This window comes from Alosa pseudoharengus, unplaced genomic scaffold (genome assembly GCF_046254945.1).
Source record: "Alosa pseudoharengus isolate Yale_2024_CS ecotype anadromous, Long Island Sound unplaced genomic scaffold, YU_APseudo_1.1 YU_APseudo_1.1_scf_3, whole genome shotgun sequence".
In the NCBI taxonomy this organism is placed as follows: Eukaryota; Metazoa; Chordata; class Actinopteri; order Clupeiformes; family Clupeidae; genus Alosa; species Alosa pseudoharengus.
In genome coordinates, this window is record NW_027468718.1 from 32578792 (window position 1) to 32598556 (window position 19765).

Genomic DNA, 19765 nt, shown 5'->3' on the forward strand with positions numbered 1-19765 from the left:
AGTGTATCTACCCCTCTGTCAAAACTAAACACATTTTACTCTACTTTTTGCTTGTGTGAGGACACCTTCTAACATCAAGGCAAGGCAAGGTTATTTTATATAGCACATTTCATACACGGGGTAATTCAATGTGCTTTACATTAACAAAAGCAAAGAATAATACCAAATAAAAGCATAAAAGGCAATAGTTTAAAAATAGATTAAAAGTACATAAAATAGGAAGTACATCTGATTGACATCAGGAATCTCGAAACACAACAGTCTTTTGGCTCAAAATGCTTCTCAACCTTTTCTCTGTTAACATGTCACTAATGATAACATCTTTCATTACAACTCTACTTCTAGCATGAAGTCAATTTGAACAAACAGATAGTCATTGACTGGAAACACGCATGCAGAGGATTTTTAGAGTTTTTGCTTTTGGTGACATACTGTATAAAACCCTTCAGGTGGCATGACAAGACATTGCAATAAAACAAAACTGAAACCTTTACTTGATAGAAAGTGCGCCTCTTGATTAGACTGACCATAGTCAGGACCATTAAAATGGCATTACCAAAATGTCTATTTAACATAATTGGTCAACATGCAGCTATATTCTGATAAGGACCCATCAACTACCCACAACTGTATCTGCAATCAATAGTTTGTCGTAATGATTAGCCTACACTAAACGTATACAAACAGAAACACAAACTGCACTTGTAATAAGTAGCCAGTGGTCGGGGGGATGACACGGATGTCACGTTTCCTTATTGCTTAACAAACAGCCTTAAAAAGCCTTAACAACCAGCCTCAGGCATCAGGAGATAAAGATGTGTGTTCTACAGTATGCACTTCCTACACAGATATTATTATAACCATGAATATATGAATGTGTGACTACCGATCTTAACTTACAGATCTCTTTTCTTCTCAATCATAACAGAATATCTACAATAGAAAATAGATATAATGAGGAAATTGCTGACCCCTCTCTAATAGCCCTTACTCATAATACAGAATAAGTTAAAGGAATTTTGTCCCCAGCCAAGCCTCCCATCCACCCACCACCCCACAAACACACACACACGAACACACACACACTCTCATACACACACACTCTCTCTCACACACACACACACACACACACACACAATCATACACACACATACACGCGCACGCACGCACACGCACGCACGCACGCACGCACGCACGCACGCACACACGCACACACGCACACACGCACACACACACACACACACACACACACACACAAGCACACAAGCACACAAGCACGCACGCACGCACGCACACGACCTCTCACCACCACCCCTCAAAAAAGAGATAGATGTTGGCATGGTGACAGTGGTAGCAAGTCGAGGCTTCCACAGCTGCCTGCTTGTCAGTATCTTAATCACGGACATGGATTCCTCTGGATGGATGTTTGTGCAGGGGTGGCATAGAGCAGGTGGAGGGCAAAGGGGTACCCATCCCCTCCAGGTCTCTGGGCAGTGTCCCAGTTTAGCTGGATAAACACTGGCAGTGACAGAATGAGCGGTCTTCTCTTCACCCTCAGGGGAAAAGGTCAGATTGGCATATGGTTAAGCATTCTTGTGATGAGTGCTGGTGATCCTATAGAGATGGATGGAGCCTGAGGGGGGGGAGGGGTGTAGTAGGCTGTCTGTCCCCTGTCTGTATCTCAGGGTAAGAGTACACCTTCATATGCTGTATGCCTCATCTGTGTTAAAGGCTCCTTTCTTGCCATTGCAAAGAAGCCATATAGACTGTATCCTTAACCAGTGATAATGTCAGTCAAAACAAAGCAGTGTGCCACTATCATAACTGATCTTTTCCAAATGTAGCAAGTTAAGATACAACCATGTTTCTTTATTGTAGGTTGCATGATAATCCCTACCGGGTGACCAACCATCTCTCTGGCCCAATCCTCCCTGTGACAGCAGTTCCATCTGTCATCTTACGCCATACGGAAAATATAGAACCTTCCAGAAGCCGTTGTCCCCATCCACCTCCCCCTCCTCCTCCCCTGAGACTATAGGGTACCTGGAGCTCCGAGCTGTGACACCCGAAATAAACCTGGTGTGTGATGCCACAACCACGCTGGCGATATCCTCAGGGATTCGGCTGGCAGGGACACTATCCTGTTCTGAGTGACTCAGGGCTTTGTTCTGGTCAGAGCTGCTGACAGACAGCTTGAGACCTGACCCATGTCATTCTCAGGACATAGGGAGACAAAGAGATATGTAGACTTGCACTGTATGCTGCATGTGTTATTAGTTCATGTAAGATGCACTCTTCTTCCTGTATAATTCTGACTACTGATTGGTATGTTTTTTAAAGTCATATTCTGTTTGATGAACTAAGTGAATTTAACGTAAATTCACCCAGTCTACTAATTAAAACGATCTTGACAAAACATACATCTAAGCACTATGTGAGGTGACAAGAGTAACACACCTTTTTTATCCTATGATACAAAACATATTACAGTAAATTGATCATAAAACCATAGAACACCATGATGTCTTTCTTCCATAAGAGAAATGTTTCTTTTAACACTGTTTCCACGACAGATTGAAGAGAGGACATGCTTTTCTGCACTGAAAACTAAAGGGATGGTTCCTAGTTGACTGTTGTGCTTTTTGTTTCATGGGCATAAGGCTGAATGAACTTCACACTTTGTGGCCCAAACAAACTTCTTTCATGGACAAATGTAATTATATCAACATAAGGAATGTCCACCCTTTAGGCCTATATTCACCTGAAATGTAGAATGTGCTAGATCAACATTTTGTGGAATTTCTATTTTGTCCACTTAGCTGTTTACTGTAATTCTTCATGGACACAATGCTACTGTATTTCTCTTTTTCACGGATACCATATATAGCAAAAATAATGGTTTGGCACACTTGGCGCCAGACGTCTTGCATTACCAAAGGTTTATGTTCATGAAATTAAAATGTTCAAATAAGAGGGAATGGAATCATTGGATGTGTTCTTCCTTTGCTTGTTAGAAAAGTCCCACTGATTCATGGGAGAAACCACAAGGTACGTCAGTTTGAAAGCACTGAGGAATGAAAGTGGAGGGTTGAGGTTTGGCCAATTTAGAATGCTGCAAAATTAATTAGAAAGAAGCTAAGCTATGGCCTTTGAAGTTTGTTATTTTATAATTTAATATACCTGTTGATTTTCAAAAAGGCTATGAGTGCAGTCATTCACTAGATGACTGCAACAGGGTTTTTGACTGCATTCACACACAAATTCAATTTACACCTGCAAGCAACAAACTGAGGCACTTAATGTCTGTGTTGTTCTGTTCACGAACATCTTTAGGGAAAAAATGTAGGTTCCTCCTGATGAGCTAAAGTGGAAAGTGGTGTGACCAATAACGTGAGACCAAGTTACTGAAAAACAAAAAGGAACCTATGCATAGTGGGCATAACCGTGGATAGCTATGTGATCAGGACAGGCTTTGTGTGTTTTTGATACTTGTGTTGAACAGCTCTGAAACAGCTCTGAAATTGAAATGTAGTTTTGAGGGGAATCAAGGGGAATACAATTACATACTTTTTAAGTCAGTTCTTAGCGTGAACTCCGATATTTATATGGAGATCCACACAAGATATCTCTGAAGCTGACTGTACAAATGGACAGTTTTGTGTGTGTGTGTGTGTGTGTGTGTGCATGTGTGTGTGTGCGTGTGCGTGTGTGTGTGTGGAGCAGGGAGTTGGTAATCCCTTCCCATCAGTCAAGATGGCCAGAGTCACTGTGATGCGGCCAACAGAATGATTGGTGGAGTCCAGCTGACAACAGCTGCGTGGGAGCTATGCGCCTCTCTGAGGATTAGTCTGTGGAAGTTGGGTGTTTCTCTACCTCAGCCGCTTTTGGTGAGGAGACGGCAAACCCCCAGGGCAACCTTTAGGGCCATTCGTTAATCAACTGACTTATTTGAGTTCTCCCCTGCTGACAGGCACGGTCACACTGAGGTCTCCAAAGCCCATCCATGCAGTATCTCTCCATGCCAATGCATCCATCCTTTGGGAATACCACTCAAAAGTTGATGATCCAGCTCTCCATCAGTTAACCAAACATGATGTCCCTTACTCATGCCAAGTGAAGGACACACATATCACACAGAAAAGCTAAAAACAAATAGCCTGGTGCATTGTGATACACAATATCAGAGCATTCACTGCAGCTGACAACACATAACTACAACATGTCCATGGAGGTGTTAAACAGGGAAAGAAAAATGTGTCTAAACTGACTAGAATGCGGAAACTCAGATCCTAGCACTTTACCTGAGCAACAGCTACATATATGAATTAACTCCAATAACATACTACAGGGCATTAGACAACAGACACACCATTTCTCTACGGCAACCAAACCTGAATCTTCAAAGGACAAGTAATAGTTTGTAGTCTGAGAATTCTTTGAAGGTGTCAGCTCTTGCCAGGGTTTTGCACGTGGTGTAGATCACGTTGTGTACCGACAGCATTACGGGTTACGAGCCTGGACGAGTGGCTGAATAGGTCTCCTTTCAACCCTGCGAGTCTCTGCCACAAGAGCTTGATGCATTTAGGTGTAAACACTTAAGAAATAAGGACAAGTCAGGCCCGGCCGTAGGCCAAAAGTTTTCTCAGAAGAGACCGTTTTTCAGGAAACCTTAATGTGATATGTACTTACTGTCGTATCTCAAACCATTTATATGTAAACGTTTCTCTGGGAAATTTAGGTAGCAGTGCATCCCTCTATCAGACAGCTGTTCAGTGTTCTTACCTGTGTGAGCTTGTTTAACTGTTTTTCTTGTTTAACCTACTTTTTCAATGCCCCACTGTTTTCCAATCATTATGTTTAAAGTACAAAAGCAACTATACTTGAACACTGCACTGACTGAGATTGCTTGTTGCTTGTTGAGATTGCCTGTTGCAGTGACCTGACTTTTTGACATGGCAGTATTTATGGCTGTGTTAAGCACATGGGCTTTAGAGGGGAGAGGGGGGCACCCCTGCGTAGGGTGTGTGTGTGAGAGAGAGAGAGAGAGAGAGAGAGAGAGAGAGAGAGAGAGAGAGAGAGGATCAACCATGAAGTGCAGCAGCCAAGATGGAGTAGGGGTACTAGTTGGTGCCATGCCACACTGTAATTCTGTACAACAGTCTTGAAGTTGTACTGGAAGGGACAGTGGTACAGCAATCACCACATACTGGATGCTGCAGTTGAACTCCTAAACATCCTCATCTGACATGGCATTGTGGTCCATTTGGCTGCTTGTCATTCAGGATGTCTTAACCTTCGCTTTGTCTTTGTGCGTCTGCCAGAGATGTACAATGAGTCATTTAAATACTCTTTACTCTCTTCACCCCTCTCCTCTATGTGTGTGCGTGTGTGTGTGTGTGTGTGTGTGTGTGTGTGTGTGTGTGTGTGTGTGTGTGTGTGTGTGTGTGTGTGTGTGTGTGTGGATGTTCAGTTCTGGGTTTTGTAATGTTACCTCCTGAGTTAGTAAGCCTTTGTAAATCCTTGGGTGGAATGAGAAGCTATGAATAGACCCATCAGTACTGGAGCGTGGACTAGGGGAGGTAAGGGGACTCAAGCAGGGGTTTGCAAATGCAATATGCCAAAATGGCAGTACCTATTTTTCTCAGAGCTGTGTGTGAGCGGGCATGAGTGTATGTGTGTGTGTGTGTGTGTATGTGTGTGTGTGTGAGTGAAAGAGAGAGAGAGAGAGAGAGAGAGAGAGAAAGAGAAAGAGAAAGAGAGAAAGAGAGAGAGAGGGAGAGATAGGCAGAGAGGAAAACACAGAGAGAGAGAGGGACAAAGAAAGAAAGAAAGAAAGAAAGAAAGAAAAAAAGAAAGAAAGAAAGAAAGAAAGAAAGAAAGAAAGAAAGAAAGAAAGAAAGAAAGAAAACAGGCACACCAGAAATAACATTGCTCAAATAAAGACTGCAAAGTAATGGCATGTGTGTGAGGTGATATTTTAGAAGCCAGGTAAAGAGAAGTATACGGACCTGAGCCGAGAACAGCCATCCCTATTATTGTGTTACAGTCCTTTTTTATGATGAGCGAGACTATAGAGGTGTTTCAGGTGACTGGATGAGGAATCACCAGAAATGAGAGGGGGCTTCTTGGAAAAAAGAAACACAAACAACACAAAAGAGTGAACATCATCTGACTTCAATTTCCTGGACTTCTCTTTGCTGGAGAAGTCTGGCTGACAGACACACAGGGATGGGGGGGAGATGGAGAATGAGAAAGAGAGAGAGATGGAGAAAGAGAGGAGAGAGAGAGAGCGAAAAAGAGAGAGAGAGGGGACTGCTAATGCAGAGCAGCGAGCTTCTCCCTGAATGACCTCCATGAGGCCCATAGAGATTAGTCCGCACGATGTGTCATGCACTGCAGGCTGCGTTGTGGATCCTCAAATTAAGTAATCCATGATAGGCTGCTAATTTGTTCTCACAAGTTTATGACCTGGATGTGATTTTACTCTTCAGCCTCTCTCTGGACAGTCAAAACAACATGGCCATGGCTTAAAATAGGGATAAAATTTGGTCTACAGTAGATATTATTTTTCATGAATGCAATTGGTTTAAAATAATGTTTCTCACTTAGAAATGCCTATTCAATAGAATTATTCAGAGACAGAAGTTAGTCGAGGTAGGATCACGAAAATTGAAAGTATAAAGTATGATGTGTTTATGTATAGCTGTTTTGTTCTTTGTAACTCACTGGCCCTAACACAGATGATGGGTATGTTTCTGTACACTGTAACACACGAGACAAAATAAGTCACATCACATGATTACCTCATTTAAAAAAATAAAAATAAATAATTTGTATTGCCACACACATGTTGTATCATCACACGACCACACGACCACACGACATGTCAGATAGCATGCTTGGTGGTTATGTAACACCGCTTGCCCACACACACATCCACAAGTTGACACCTCATCATATATTCAAGCACGGCATTACAGTTCAAACGTAGCGCTCTCACGTCAGCGCTACGTCCCATCCTACCCTGGACACAGGCCAACGGACCGATCCGCGCCGTGCAACATGACAAGGCTGAGATAAAGACAGGAGCAAGCAGTGGAAAGGGTCAAGGGAGCGAGTGGAGAGTTCGGAGTGGGAGTGGGGTTGTTGTTGGAGTGGGGTGGGGGGGGGGTGTAAGCAAAGGAGCCAAGGGGTTCTAGGAAACACTGCACAGTTATCGTCACCACGTCTGCACAGCATCAATCACACAATTCCACCGGGAGAAAGAGGGAGGGAGAGGGAGAGAGAGAGGGAGGGAGAGAGATACTGAGGGAAGGAGAAAGGTTGCGCCCTTTTGACATTTCACCTGAGGCCTATTTTCCACTCTGGGCTTCATTTAGGTGATCTCCATAGGCCAGTACGGCTGCAACAGGTTGGGTTGCCCCTCGAGATGGCTGGCATTGAAACCATGTGGTTAAAAAAAGCTGATGCTTTTTCCAGTCACACTTAAGAGGAAGACAAGAAAGAAAATGCAATTCTCCACACCATTCTCTTTCTAAAAATAGCCCTACAATCATGTACACAAAGATGAGATGTTATGTAACGGCTTTTTGTTTTGTCATTTGGCAGCTATGAGGGAATGTGAGGATCAGCGAAAAGCTTCGAGAGCAACTCAATCACACTGTGTTTTGTTTAAATGGCGTCCACAAGAGCATTAGAAGGTCCATGAATCTCAATTCCAATCCAGACACCCGGATGTTTGTTTTTCCTCCCTGTAAAGTTTCCCTAAGTTAGAGGAGAAAGGGAAGAGATGAGGGGGGAGGCAGGCAAGATGAGAACAGTGGATCAGATGAAATGTGGCTTGATAGGGGGGAACGTTTCGCGCTTCATACCCATTGTGAGTGCCACTGGTTCGGAGAATGCCCCCAAACCCAACCCCCACCCTCTCCATGAACATTGTAAGAGATGGATTTGTTCATCTTCACACCTTACTGAGACCGCATCCTAAACTGGCCGAGTGAGCACTAGAGATCACTAGAGACTAGAGATCCACAGTGTAGTGTGAGACTGCAAAAGCTTTCTCAGGGAGTTTGTTCTCTTATGTTTCTAAGCACAGACAACAATGTGAAACCTTAAAAGGACAACAACGTATAAGTGTGTGTGTGTGTGTGTGTGTGAGAGAGAGAGAGTGTGTATGTTAGTGTGTGAAGGTGCATATTTGCACATTTGTGTGCATGTGTGTGTGGTTGTGTGTGTGTGCTGCTTTTTTATCTCTTGTGTCTGACAGTGGTGGCGCTGTGTTGTATTTATAGCGCATCTAGATAAAGAGTGCCTGTCCTAAGCCCCACCACCTCTCAATTAGCTGCGTTCCATAGGTGGAGTAAGCCAATAAGAGCAGACGAGATCCCAGGGCCCACAGCAGCCTCGGCTCACTCCACAGAGACTCCGCGACCAGACACACTCAGCCAGAGGTAAGAGCTTCAGAACAGGCATTAGGCTACTTTCCATTTGCCTTGTGAATGTTAACATGCTGTGGTTACCAACAATGACTAAAAATGAAATGCCAATGCTTATTAGTGTTATTTCGAGTAATGTTATGCCTGCAATGGAAGGTTAAATGCATGGAAGGTTAAATGCATGGAAGGTTAAATGCATGGAAGGTTAAATGCATGGAATAACCAATGCAAACTGCAAAGGAGATGAAAAAGACAGTTGTGCAAGTAATACATTAATTCCATATATATTGGTAGTGATGCAGCATAGAATAGGTAACATGTAAAATGCACAGCAATAGTCACAATTTAATAGTTTTAGTATTCTCCAGCAGGATTACTTACCTGTTATCAGAAACATTAACAGCTATTTATTTTCGGGTCGCTTCCCTCACCTCTCTCTCTGTCTCTCTCTCTATCTCTCACACACACACACACACACACACACACACACACACACACACACACACACATACACACATACACACATACACACATACACACATACACACTGGCAAAGTCTTTGTCTATTATCCTTAGCATGTGCCATCTTTTTACTGCCAAAAGTCCTCCATTAGCCATTTACACCAAAGATGTTCCTTTGGTCTAGCATTTCACTCTCCATCTCTCTGTCTTTCTCATTTGAGAGGGAACATTGAGAGGGAGCTCTGTAGCTTTCAGCATTGAGAGGGAGCTCTGTGGCTTCCCATATGACTTAGATTTAATAAAGGAAAGGGGCAGACTGAATAAAAAATGATCACAGTCCTAAGCCTTTTCAAATACAACGTATTACAGCTATCCAAAAAAGGCAGGCGCTCTTCTTTATTCGTATTTGCAGTACAATGTCCTGTCATGCTTGCCTTTTCTTTTTATAAATGTTATAAATATTCAATTATTGTTTGTTCTGAATGGGCATAACCCAGAACAGCGAAGCAAATGCAACACTGACTCCTATGACTGCATAGCATGTGGTGTGAATTTAAACATGCACCTGTCTGTCCTGTCGCATGTGCAGTCTGCTTCCCCTGGGTGGTCAGGGGGTTTTAAAGAGTGTGAAATGTAGCACAGGGCACAGGCATTTCACTGAAAGAAGAGACCGGTGCGGTGGCGGTGCGCTCCGGCACTACGGACCTCTCCACAGAGCACCTCTAAAAGCATTCCAGCCCACTAACCCCGACGGGCCTCCGCTGTCTGACCAACGGGCAACCGGCAGCTCGTCTCGGCAATGATGGAAATTAGAGAATGACAGATGACTGGGGTGGGGGGTGTACAACACATGGGACCCCTCGAGGGCTGATCATCTTGTTAGGCGGATGGCTAAAGGGAGATGTTTCTTTAGGTTCTCTCCCAGTCTAATTGATGAAATTAGCAAGAATGGATGAGATTAGTTCCACATGGTGAAGGGAAAATATTCACACCCTGAGGTTCTAAAATAGCTCCAAACTACCTTTTTCTGTGCTCACGCAATGGACTAATCTTATTGCCTCGTGGCTTTTAAAAGTTTTTAAAAGTCTGATTAAGGAAATGTGACCAATGCACAGCCAAAGCTAGCTCTCTTCAAGCAGTCGAATCTGGCACTGGATAGTATCAGACTGCCAGCACATACGCTGACTTGAATAGGGTGAAGATGGACGATGGAGTGGTTGACCTCTTATAGGTGCGGTCTTGTTAAAGCGAAAACACAAGACTAGTAAAGGAGGCATGTCTAATCAGAGTGTTCTAATATTGCCTATTTTGACAATGCTCCTTATCTAATTACATATATTAGATCAGATTAAATGAATTGATATTTAAAGGTAAGAAATAACAGGGATCGTGTGACCCTTATTTGAAGACAATCAACTTCATCCCCTTCCATAAATCTTATTTAAACAACACTTGGTCACATTCAAGGACGGCCAGCCTGGAAATAAACTGGCTTTAATAATGTGATATTGTGGGTGTCCCTATCTCTCCTGAGTGAGAGGGGCCTGTTGTACACTACTGATGCGATGGGCACATGCGGAGATTAATCGCAGCTGCTCGTCCTTCCTTCTCTTCGCATTTGCGGAGGGACCTCACCTCCCGGTCCAAGAATACTCTCTGGACGGATGGGCCATTAGGGGGGTGCCTGGAGCGCCAGGCCAGGCTGCCTGAGACCGGGCTTAAGGGGAGGCAGGGAGAGAATGAGGGGGTAATCTTCCCTAAAATGCTTCAGCGCTGATGGGCCCTGTAGTCGGGCGAGTTCAAAAGGCTTCGGGCCCCTCTGGATGGCAACAGCTGCCTCCCTCTTTTCCTTCTCCCCCCGCAGGTTTCAAAATAGTTTGCAGTTGCGCTAGTGGTTTGGTTGGGTCTGCCACTCTTTATTTTGGGAGCGAGATGAATCCAGGTTTAATCCGCCGATACTGGAGAGGGGGATAGAGAAAGAGGCAGAGAGAGAGACAGAGGGATAGAGAGGAAGGAGGAAAAGAGGGGAAAGGGGAGAGAGAACAGCAGTGCAGAGGGATGGGGAGGAACGAAAGAGGAGCACGGTAGATTGTATATCATCTCTGGCACTCTGCACTTCATTTTCTGGCTGTTAACAAATTGAAGTCAATACCGCTCTGCCGTCACCTCTGCTTTTACTGCGGTGCTGCTCTTTAAGAACCATAGGCTGTGAATGGTGGCAGACAAACAGCTTTCCTACGAGATTTATAGAGAAGACACAGGAGGAGACAGTGTTGATGGACAGAAATACACAAGAGCAGGGGAAGATAAAGGCTCGGAAAACCACCAGAGATACTGTAGTAAAGGGAGAGATGTCTAGATGTTTAGAACAACCAAGATAATTGATTGGTTACAGAATGGAAGAAGACTGCAATAGTTGCCTTTATACAAAACTAGAGTTAGGTAGATAGTAAAAGTATATGCAAATTGAGAGTTTCATTCAGGCGAAGAAGGGGTGGGGGGGTGTGAAAAGGTATGAAAAGACAAGGAGACAAAGTATGAGAAAGGGAAGTAAAGGAATTCCAGAGAGTGAGCATTCTCCCACTTTTCAGGCATTTGATTCCTTATATGGTCAAACTTTGGAAAGGGGATTCTTACAGTGGTGGTGCTGCCTCCACAGTAAGCACTCAGTGGGAGACAGGAAAGGAAACAGAAGCGAGTGAGTGAGTGACGGAGTTGGAGCCAGAGTTAGAGAGAGGAGGAGGAGGAGAGAGAGAGAGAGAGGGGAGAGGAGGAGAGACGCAGAGTGGAGTAGCAGCAGTTCAGCCGTGTGTGTGGTGCCTCTGGGGAGACCGGCGGGAGCGTGTCACCACGGTCAGGGACAGCTGGACAGGGGGATACGCGGAGCGCACGGCACAAAGGCTCATGGGAGGGACGAGCAGCAGGAGATTAGCAGGGCTGAGACTACTCTAAACAGCTGCCGAAAGTGAGTGGCCTCTCCGCATGCCCCGGCTTCAAACACACACACAAACTCTCTCTTTCTCTCTCTTTCTCACACACACAAACTCTCTCTCTCTCTCTCTCTCTCTCTCTCTCTCACAAACTCTCACTCTTACTCGCTCTCTCTGTCTCTATCTTTCTCTTTCTCACACACACACAAACTCTCTCTCTCACTCACACACACATACACACACACACAGAGAGAGAGAGAAAGTAAGAGAAAGAGAGAGAGAGTGAGAGCATAATGTGGGCATGAACACGCAGCCTTATAATTTCCTTTTTAATCAGCTGCCAGCCTTGCATTCACACAAGAAGTGCTTTATTGAATTACTAAAGTCATGCCTTACCGTGGGATTTTGTGTCAATTTCCATTCTAATCCAAAGAACATAAATCTTGTGAATTTTACCAAACATCAGTCAGCACAGGATAATTTGAGGCTTTTTACACTGTCTTTATTTTCTCAGATTGTTGCATTGGAATTCACTTAGTGCTTTGTTTCCAAGACACACGCTGTGTCTCCACTTATCCCCATTCTACACACTATGTGTCTGTATGCCACCTTCTTCAACTATGCGATCATACCTGTGTTTAAAAAACAATCACCAGACCATATTTAAATCCTGTTTCCCCTTAGTTCTTCTACCCTCCTGACTCTTCTGCCTGGTCTGTCAGCTGACCCTGGAGAGCCGCCAGGATGACCGAGCGCTACGACTGCCACTACTGCAAGGAGTCCCTGTTTGGGAAGAAGTACGTGCTGAGAGAGGAGAACCCCTACTGCGTCAAGTGCTACGAAAGCCTCTACTCCAACACCTGTGAGGACTGCAAGAAACCCATTGGCTGCAGCAGCAGGGTAGATGTCTCTCTCTCTCTCTCTCTCTCACACACACACACACACACACACACACACACACACACACACACACACACACACACACACACACACACACACACACACACACACACACACACACACACACACACACACACACACACACACACACACACACACACACACACACACACACACACCAATGAGTTCCTTTGTGCGAGAAACCAACAACAAAGACATTTGAGTTAAAAGACCAAGCAAACAGAGAGTAAAAAACTAGCCTCGTCCTGCACATGCCTGCCTCTCTCACTGCTCTCGGCTCTCCACAGGACCTGTCCTACAAGGACCGCCACTGGCACGAGGACTGCTTCCACTGCTTCATGTGCAAGCGCTCGCTGGTGGACAAGCCCTTCTCCACCAAGGACGACCAGCTGCTCTGCACCGAGTGCTACTCCAACGAGTACTCCTCCAAGTGCCATGACTGCAAGAAGACCATCATGCCTGGTGAGGCCACTGTTAACTCATTTTAGGGTTGCAGCTTTAATAGGCATAGAGCCATGAGGTCAGACAGAGTTTAACAGAGCTCAAACTTTCCTGTGAAATCTTCCTCTACAGGTCGTTATCAGTCTGCAAATTTAGGTCATTGGTCAACTTGTTTAGGCTCAGTAATAACCTTATTTCCTGTAGCATGCTACATATGGGCGATACAAATGATTAGGTTTACCATGCATTGCACTCTTGCTCTCTACCGCAAACAGGAGTAATAAGTGGCAATTTGTGACTATGTACACAGTGGGGTTAGCTACAGGGTGAATACTGGGAACAGTAAACGGTAGACAGCTCTGATATCAATCTACACAGACAGAGAGAGGGTAGAGATAGCATGCAAAGACGGCTGGCCACTCTGTATACCAGAACAAGAACGTTCACATGACTTGATCGCTGATGAACTTTCTGTACTGTGCTATTCAGAGCGGCTGCAACCCCATCCATGAACATTTATGTTGGTTTAGGATTGAGATCACATGGAGATTCTTTGAAAACACAACAGCTCTTTGTCATCCCCCCTCCGGCCCACCCCAACTCCACCACCACCACCTCACCCACCCCCCTACTAAATAATTCCATGTGTTTACAAAATGTCATGGTTGGTATTTGTAGAGAGATGTTCCGTGAGGCTTCTTGTGAGTAATGAACGTGTTTGGAGCACTTCCTGAGACACTTAGTTAAGATGGATTCAGCCAATCAACAACAATGCTGCATGGTATCTGTATCTGTATCTGACATTCAAAAAGATGTGAACCTACCACATACATTGGATCTTCTGCTTGAGGCTAAAGACCTGATTTTAACAAATGGACTGATTCTACAAAACTGAAGTTGAGAGATGGGATTGTTAAATCAACGTTTTGCTTTTGTTTATTGACCATTTTCCTCTCATCCTTGCTGCTTCCTCATCCCAGGCACCAGGAAGATGGAGCACAAGGGCAACAGCTGGCATGAGACCTGCTTCACCTGCCAACGCTGCCAGCAGCCTATTGGTACCAAGAGCTTCATCCCCAAGGACAACTACAACTACTGCGTGCCCTGCTACGAGAAGCAGTTCGCCATGCAGTGTGTGCACTGCAAGAAGGTTGGCCTTCCAATACATCTAACACATCTGTCACATCTGTTATAAAGCTGTTTGACAGTCAGGACATCAGAGATTTCGGGCCTAAACAGAAAGAAGGAATTGACTGATTGTAATACCCATGTAGGAACTCCATATTAAAATAGTGGTTTTGCGTAATCAAGAGTCAGATTGAAAACATTTGTTTGTTGACTTTTTTTGGGCCTTCTCTACGGGCAATAGGCGTTAATCGTCATCTATTTTCTCAATCAATCGAATAGCTGTTTAATTGGTAAAATAACAGAAAATGCCGTAACATGTTGCTGAGGGTTTCCCAAAGCCCAGGAATATGTCCATATGTCCTCAAATGCCAGTAAAAGTGTATAAGTTCAAGGAGGTAAAATCAGATCACTTAGGTAGTTTTGCAGTCCTAATGGGCAACTGTGGAAGGCGGCCTCTTCTTAGATTGAAGTCACACACAGAGAACAGTCCAGGCAGATGAGGACAGGCACCCAGTCTTATGAGAACATGCCATCACATAATGGTGTTAGGACAAATTATGCCTGAGCACTGTACTCCACAGTGAGCTAAAAATAAAGAAGACCACAGACAAACACGTGAAGGTGGGAAGAAAGTCATGTGTAAATCGCATCTACGTAGCGTTCCACTCGTGATCGCGGGGACATGAAGGTACATGGCTTAGTAACCATCTGTGTTGATCTTTCTCTGTTATCAGCTGCCAATTTTCCAATTTGTTGCTACCAAGAAATGTTGCACATATTTGTTGCACAAAAACCCTATGCCCATATAACAGCAATTAGTCAGTCAGACCCAGTAAGTCAGACAACACTAGTGATGATAATTGACAGTTTATTTATCTCCTAGTTTCATTACACTTTTACGGTCTTGACAGTCTGTCAGCTCCGATTATACAGCTCTGGAAAAAATCAAGAGACCACTGCACATTTTTCTGATGTCATTTTTCAGATGCTGAGTGACATTTGAATGAGTTGACGGTCACATTAAAAAATATAGCTGCAAGCAGCAATGTGGGGGCCAAGCAGTGCGCTATAGCAGGAATGGCATTGCCATGCCATGAGCAAGCCAGGGTTCCTACACATTTTCCATTTCAAAATTCCATACTTTTTCCATACTCAAATTTCCAAACTTCTCGGTAGATTTTTCTGACCATATTCTCGACATTGCGGCCACATCTGGTTTGGGATAACTCGGTGAAAACAAAGGTATGGACAACTGAAGTGAATTAAAAAATGACATTTAATATTCGTCCATTTAGCTGGGTCATTTTTAGTTGTATCTTAGTTGTATCTTGACGATGGGGACTGACAGTTAAGCTACACAACAGTAGGAATGGTTCATTATGACCTGAGTGAATTGATTAGTACTGCAAATGCAATAGTCTGGAAACACAAATATTTCTCCATACCCTTGTTTCTTTTTTCCATACTTATCCAGACCTGGAAATTACTAAAATCAAATTCCATACTTTTCCAGGTTTTCCATACTGCGTAGGAACCCTGGCAAGCACTCACAGCAAGTTTGATTGCAATTGGATAAAGAATGGCTGAGAAATAAGCTTATTTACTTTGTTACAGTGCCCCTAGAGGCCAAATTACACCAATGTCCTTGTGTGTTCTTACAATCAGCTACCATGTCCCTCTACCAAGTTTGGACTTCATACACCAAAGTGTTGCTGAGATGTGAGCTCACTTTCTTTATTACAGCACCCCTAGAGGTCAAATGAGACCACTTTCCTTACATGTCCTCACAATGAGCTAATATGTCCATGTATCAAGTTTGGACTTCATACATCAAAGCGTTGCTAAGATAGGAGCTCACTTCCTGTATTGCAGCGCCCCCTATAGAGGCCAAATGATTCCAATTTCCTAGTGCGTCATCATAATCAGGTAACAGGTCCTTATACCAAGTTTGGACTTTTTACACCGAAGCGTTGCTGAGATACAAGCTCACTTCCTGTATTACAGCGCCCCCTATAGAGGCCACATGATGCCAATTTCGTAGTGCGTCCTCACAATCAGATACCAAGTCCCTGTACCATGTTTGGACTTCATACATTAAAGCATAGCCGAGATGTTAGCCCACTTCCTGTTTGGCAGCATCGTCGCCATGTGTGATTGGCTGTCACGGGCAAATAAACTTGAAATAAAAAAATCTGACAAGTATCATTTGTGCGGCTCGGTCTGAAGATCATCTCCGCCAAGTTCTGTGAAAATCGGATGAAATTTGTAACCGCTGAAACTTTTCGTTGTGTTTGGACCAAATCCAATATGGCGGAGGTCCAATATGGCGGAAAGTGACGGGATAGGAGTCGATGAACTCGGGATAGTCCAAGGACACAGACGCTTCCTCAATTGTGAAATCAGACAAAAGAGTCAAGGATCAAGCGCATGAACGCTAACCTGACTCCGCCAGATGGATTTGCTCCGCATATCCATCTGGGAACTTTTCATTGAAGAACTTTTGGGAAGGGGCGGACATACTGGTTAGCTGATTGGATAAACCATCTGTCTATCACCACCTTTGTTGGTTATCGACGGGCCAAATCAACCAATTAGATGAACAAAGTATTCTTCTAATGCCGTTTAACATACAATTAAGTTAGGTAACGTGACAAACGTTAAGATGTTTTAACTTACCATTTATGAACCTAATCAACGACAATTCCCATCAAGTTTTCACGGTAGGCCCTACACTTCTGAAGATAGTATATTCCTCCATTATGAACTGGAATCAGCCGTGGAGGATGTCTGTGTCGTTCATTCCTCCCAGCTGCATGGCTGAGACTCATAGCTTCACAGTTTACCCAGGAATACTTTCTAATTTGAATAAAACTTGCGCGATAGCTATGCTCATCTCTGTGGATGCCGTCATGTTGTTCGTTGCGTCACACCTCAACCCGCCTCAAAGCCAACGCTGATTGGACGTTCGTTTGGTGAACTGCTCCAAATTTTCTTTAACAGAAAGTATCCAGACTGATCTGCGAGTGAAACCCTGAAGCTCGCGAGATCAGGATGGTCTCACGAGGCTACATGAACGCATGTCCAGCATTGAACTGGTGGTGGCGCTAGAGTGTTCAATGTATATGCATAAAAATTGCTGTGAGTGATTGGGACAGTGTCGTGACTAATGGTATCGAGTTTTGTCATGTTAACTCAAAGTGCCACGGAGATGTTAGTCCACTTCCTGTTTGGTGGCTTCATCGCCATATTTGATTGGCTGTCACGAGCAAAAAAAAATATAATTAAAAAATCTGACGAGTATCGTTTGTGCGGCTCGGTCTGAAGATCATCTCTGCCAAGTTCTGTAAAAATCGGATGAAATTTGTAACCGCTGAAACTTTTCGTAGAGTTTGGACTAAATCCAATATGGCGGAGGTCCAATATGGCGGAAAGTGACGTAATAGGAGTCATTGAACTTAGGTCAGTCCAGGGATTCCAACAGTGCCTGATTTGTGAAAATCGGATGCACCGTTCAATGGTCACATGCGTTAATGCAATCCAGTTTTGACTCATTGGTGGTGCTAGAGTGTTGGGCATAGAGTTCTGTAAATTGGTGAGAGTGATCATGGGACAGTGCTAAATCAGTGTACCAAATTTCATAACTTTAGACCCAGCGATTCAATTTTCGGCCAGATTTTGACCTGTTGGTGGCGCTAGATTGCTGGGTTTAGAGGTCCGTAAATAAGTGTGAGTGGTCAGTGGAGTGTCCCGAAACTTTCTGCCAAAAAATCTGAACTTTTTAGCCAAGCGTTCTATGGGCTGCCATAGACTCCAATGGCAGAATAATAATAGGAAAAGCTACTAACTCAATGGGGTCCTGCAGCTTCGCTGCTTGGCCCCCAATTAAGAGACCACTGCAAATTAGAATATGACCATCAACTCATTTGAATGTCACTCGGCAACCGTAGGAGGACATCAGAAAAATGTGCAGTGGTCTCTAGGTTCTGTCATTTTCCCCAGAGCTGTAGGCCTATAATCGGAGCCGAGGGAGAGTTTGGGACTGGTGCCATAGCTTTGAGTTTTTAGCAAACACGCTCACTCATGCCTGTCATAATCCTCTCTCCACTCGTCACTTACCACTCACCAGCACTGTCTCCCTTCTCTGCCCGCCCCCCCCCCCTCTCAGCCCATCACCACCGGCGGGGTGACGTACCACGAGCAGCCCTGGCACAAGGACTGCTTCCTGTGCACCGGCTGCAAGCAGCAGCTCTCCGGCCAGCGCTTCACCTCACGCGACGACTTCGCCTACTGCCTCAACTGCTTCTGCAACCTGTACGCCAAAAAGTGCGCCTCCTGCACCACCCCCATCAGTGGTATGTTGTACACCACACATTTACCAACATATAGCATTGTATGCGAAGCCCTGAACACTTTAATTAGTTAAAGTTGAGTTTTTTATTGCATATATTGAACCAAGGTCAATCTAGAAAGCTTAACCAGTACTTCAGTGTAGTAGACATTGTCTAGTGATTTGGATCTGCTAAAGAGGCCTTTGGTCTACCATGAATGCCACTCATGCAAGAATGCCTTTATGAAACTAACCCAGGTCTTGGAGGTAGCAAGTACATCTCCTTTGAGGAACGCCAGTGGCACAACGACTGCTTCAACTGCAAGAAGTGCTCCGTGTCTCTGGTCGGCCGTGGCTTCCTGACCGAGCGCGATGACATCCTGTGTCCCGAGTGTGGCAAAGACATCTGAAGGAGATCGGCGGCGTCCATAGGAGCAACGTGGTCAACAAATCCAAGAAACGTGCACCCTGACAGCACTATGACAAATGGTGACAGAGAGAGAGTAACTGTGTATATATAGCATATGCAGGCTGACAAACTATAACTGACTGACATATACTAATCAGTTACATCCTCCTTTTTGTATTTGGCTTCTGCTTAAAAAGAGAGGCTTTTAACATGCACTGATCTGACACTTTCAGCAACTCTTTCAAATATCAAGTGCAATAGATATCATAGCCTATATTTATAAATATATATATTCTAAAGTATAGATCAATACATATATTCAGACAGCCTTATGTCCTCTGTCTACAACAACATATGTGAACTTCTGTTAAGTGGCTTTTCCACATTTTGTTGATGAATTTTTGGTGATACTATTTGAGGACATAGGGCAGGTAGGGTCAACTTTGACTTTATAATATTTATGACTTCAGGCTTTGCTAACACAGCATTAGCGCAACTGTCAGTTTTCCTACGTGAATTACTTACACTGTGAAAAAGGACACCACCCAGCTACCAAGAGTGCCTTGTTTATGATCATATTCTCAAATTTTTAAAAAGTACCTTGTATTTGAAGAAATAAACTACAGAAAAAATGCAAAATGTGAAACTACTTCATAAACCCACTTCTACATTTCCATTCACACAGGTTCTTTCAAAGACTTTCAGATTCTTT

The 19765-nt window shown here is 44.1% G+C and overlaps 1 protein-coding gene across 3 annotated transcripts; it reads left to right on the forward strand.

The window, feature by feature from the left end:
* The first annotated feature begins 8361 nt into the window (after nt 1-8361).
* Nucleotides 8362-19692, forward strand: fhl2a (four and a half LIM domains 2a). Of its 3 annotated transcripts, none has more exons than XM_076264059.1 (6): nt 8362-8450; nt 12512-12727; nt 13036-13210; nt 14170-14339; nt 18483-18669; nt 18903-19692. In XM_076264059.1, exons 2-6 carry the CDS (start codon nt 12572-12574, stop codon nt 19052-19054), a joined length of 840 nt encoding a protein of 279 aa, XP_076120174.1. In that variant the 5' UTR covers nt 8362-8450; nt 12512-12571; the 3' UTR covers nt 19055-19692. The 3 variants fall into 3 exon arrangements, with proteins under 3 accessions (XP_076120174.1, XP_076120175.1, XP_076120173.1); XM_076264060.1 differs by having other exon boundaries at nt 8389-8450; nt 12550-12727; XM_076264058.1 differs by lacking the exon at nt 8362-8450 and adding an exon at nt 11601-11862.
* The last annotated feature ends 73 nt before the right edge of the window (nt 19693-19765 follow it).

What these genes read in the sequence shown, in the direction of transcription:
- fhl2a (XM_076264059.1), top strand. Translation starts at nt 12,572, where the DNA reads ATGACCGAGCGCTACGACTGCCACTACTGCAAGGAGTCCCTGTTTGGG. An exon ending in CCATTGGCTGCAGCAGCAGG is followed by an intron (nt 12,728 to 13,035) that starts GTAGATGTCTCT and finishes GGCTCTCCACAG; the next exon opens with GACCTGTCCTACAAGGACCG. An exon ending in AGTGTGTGCACTGCAAGAAG is followed by an intron (nt 14,340 to 18,482) that starts GTTGGCCTTCCA and finishes CCCCCCTCTCAG; the next exon opens with CCCATCACCACCGGCGGGGT.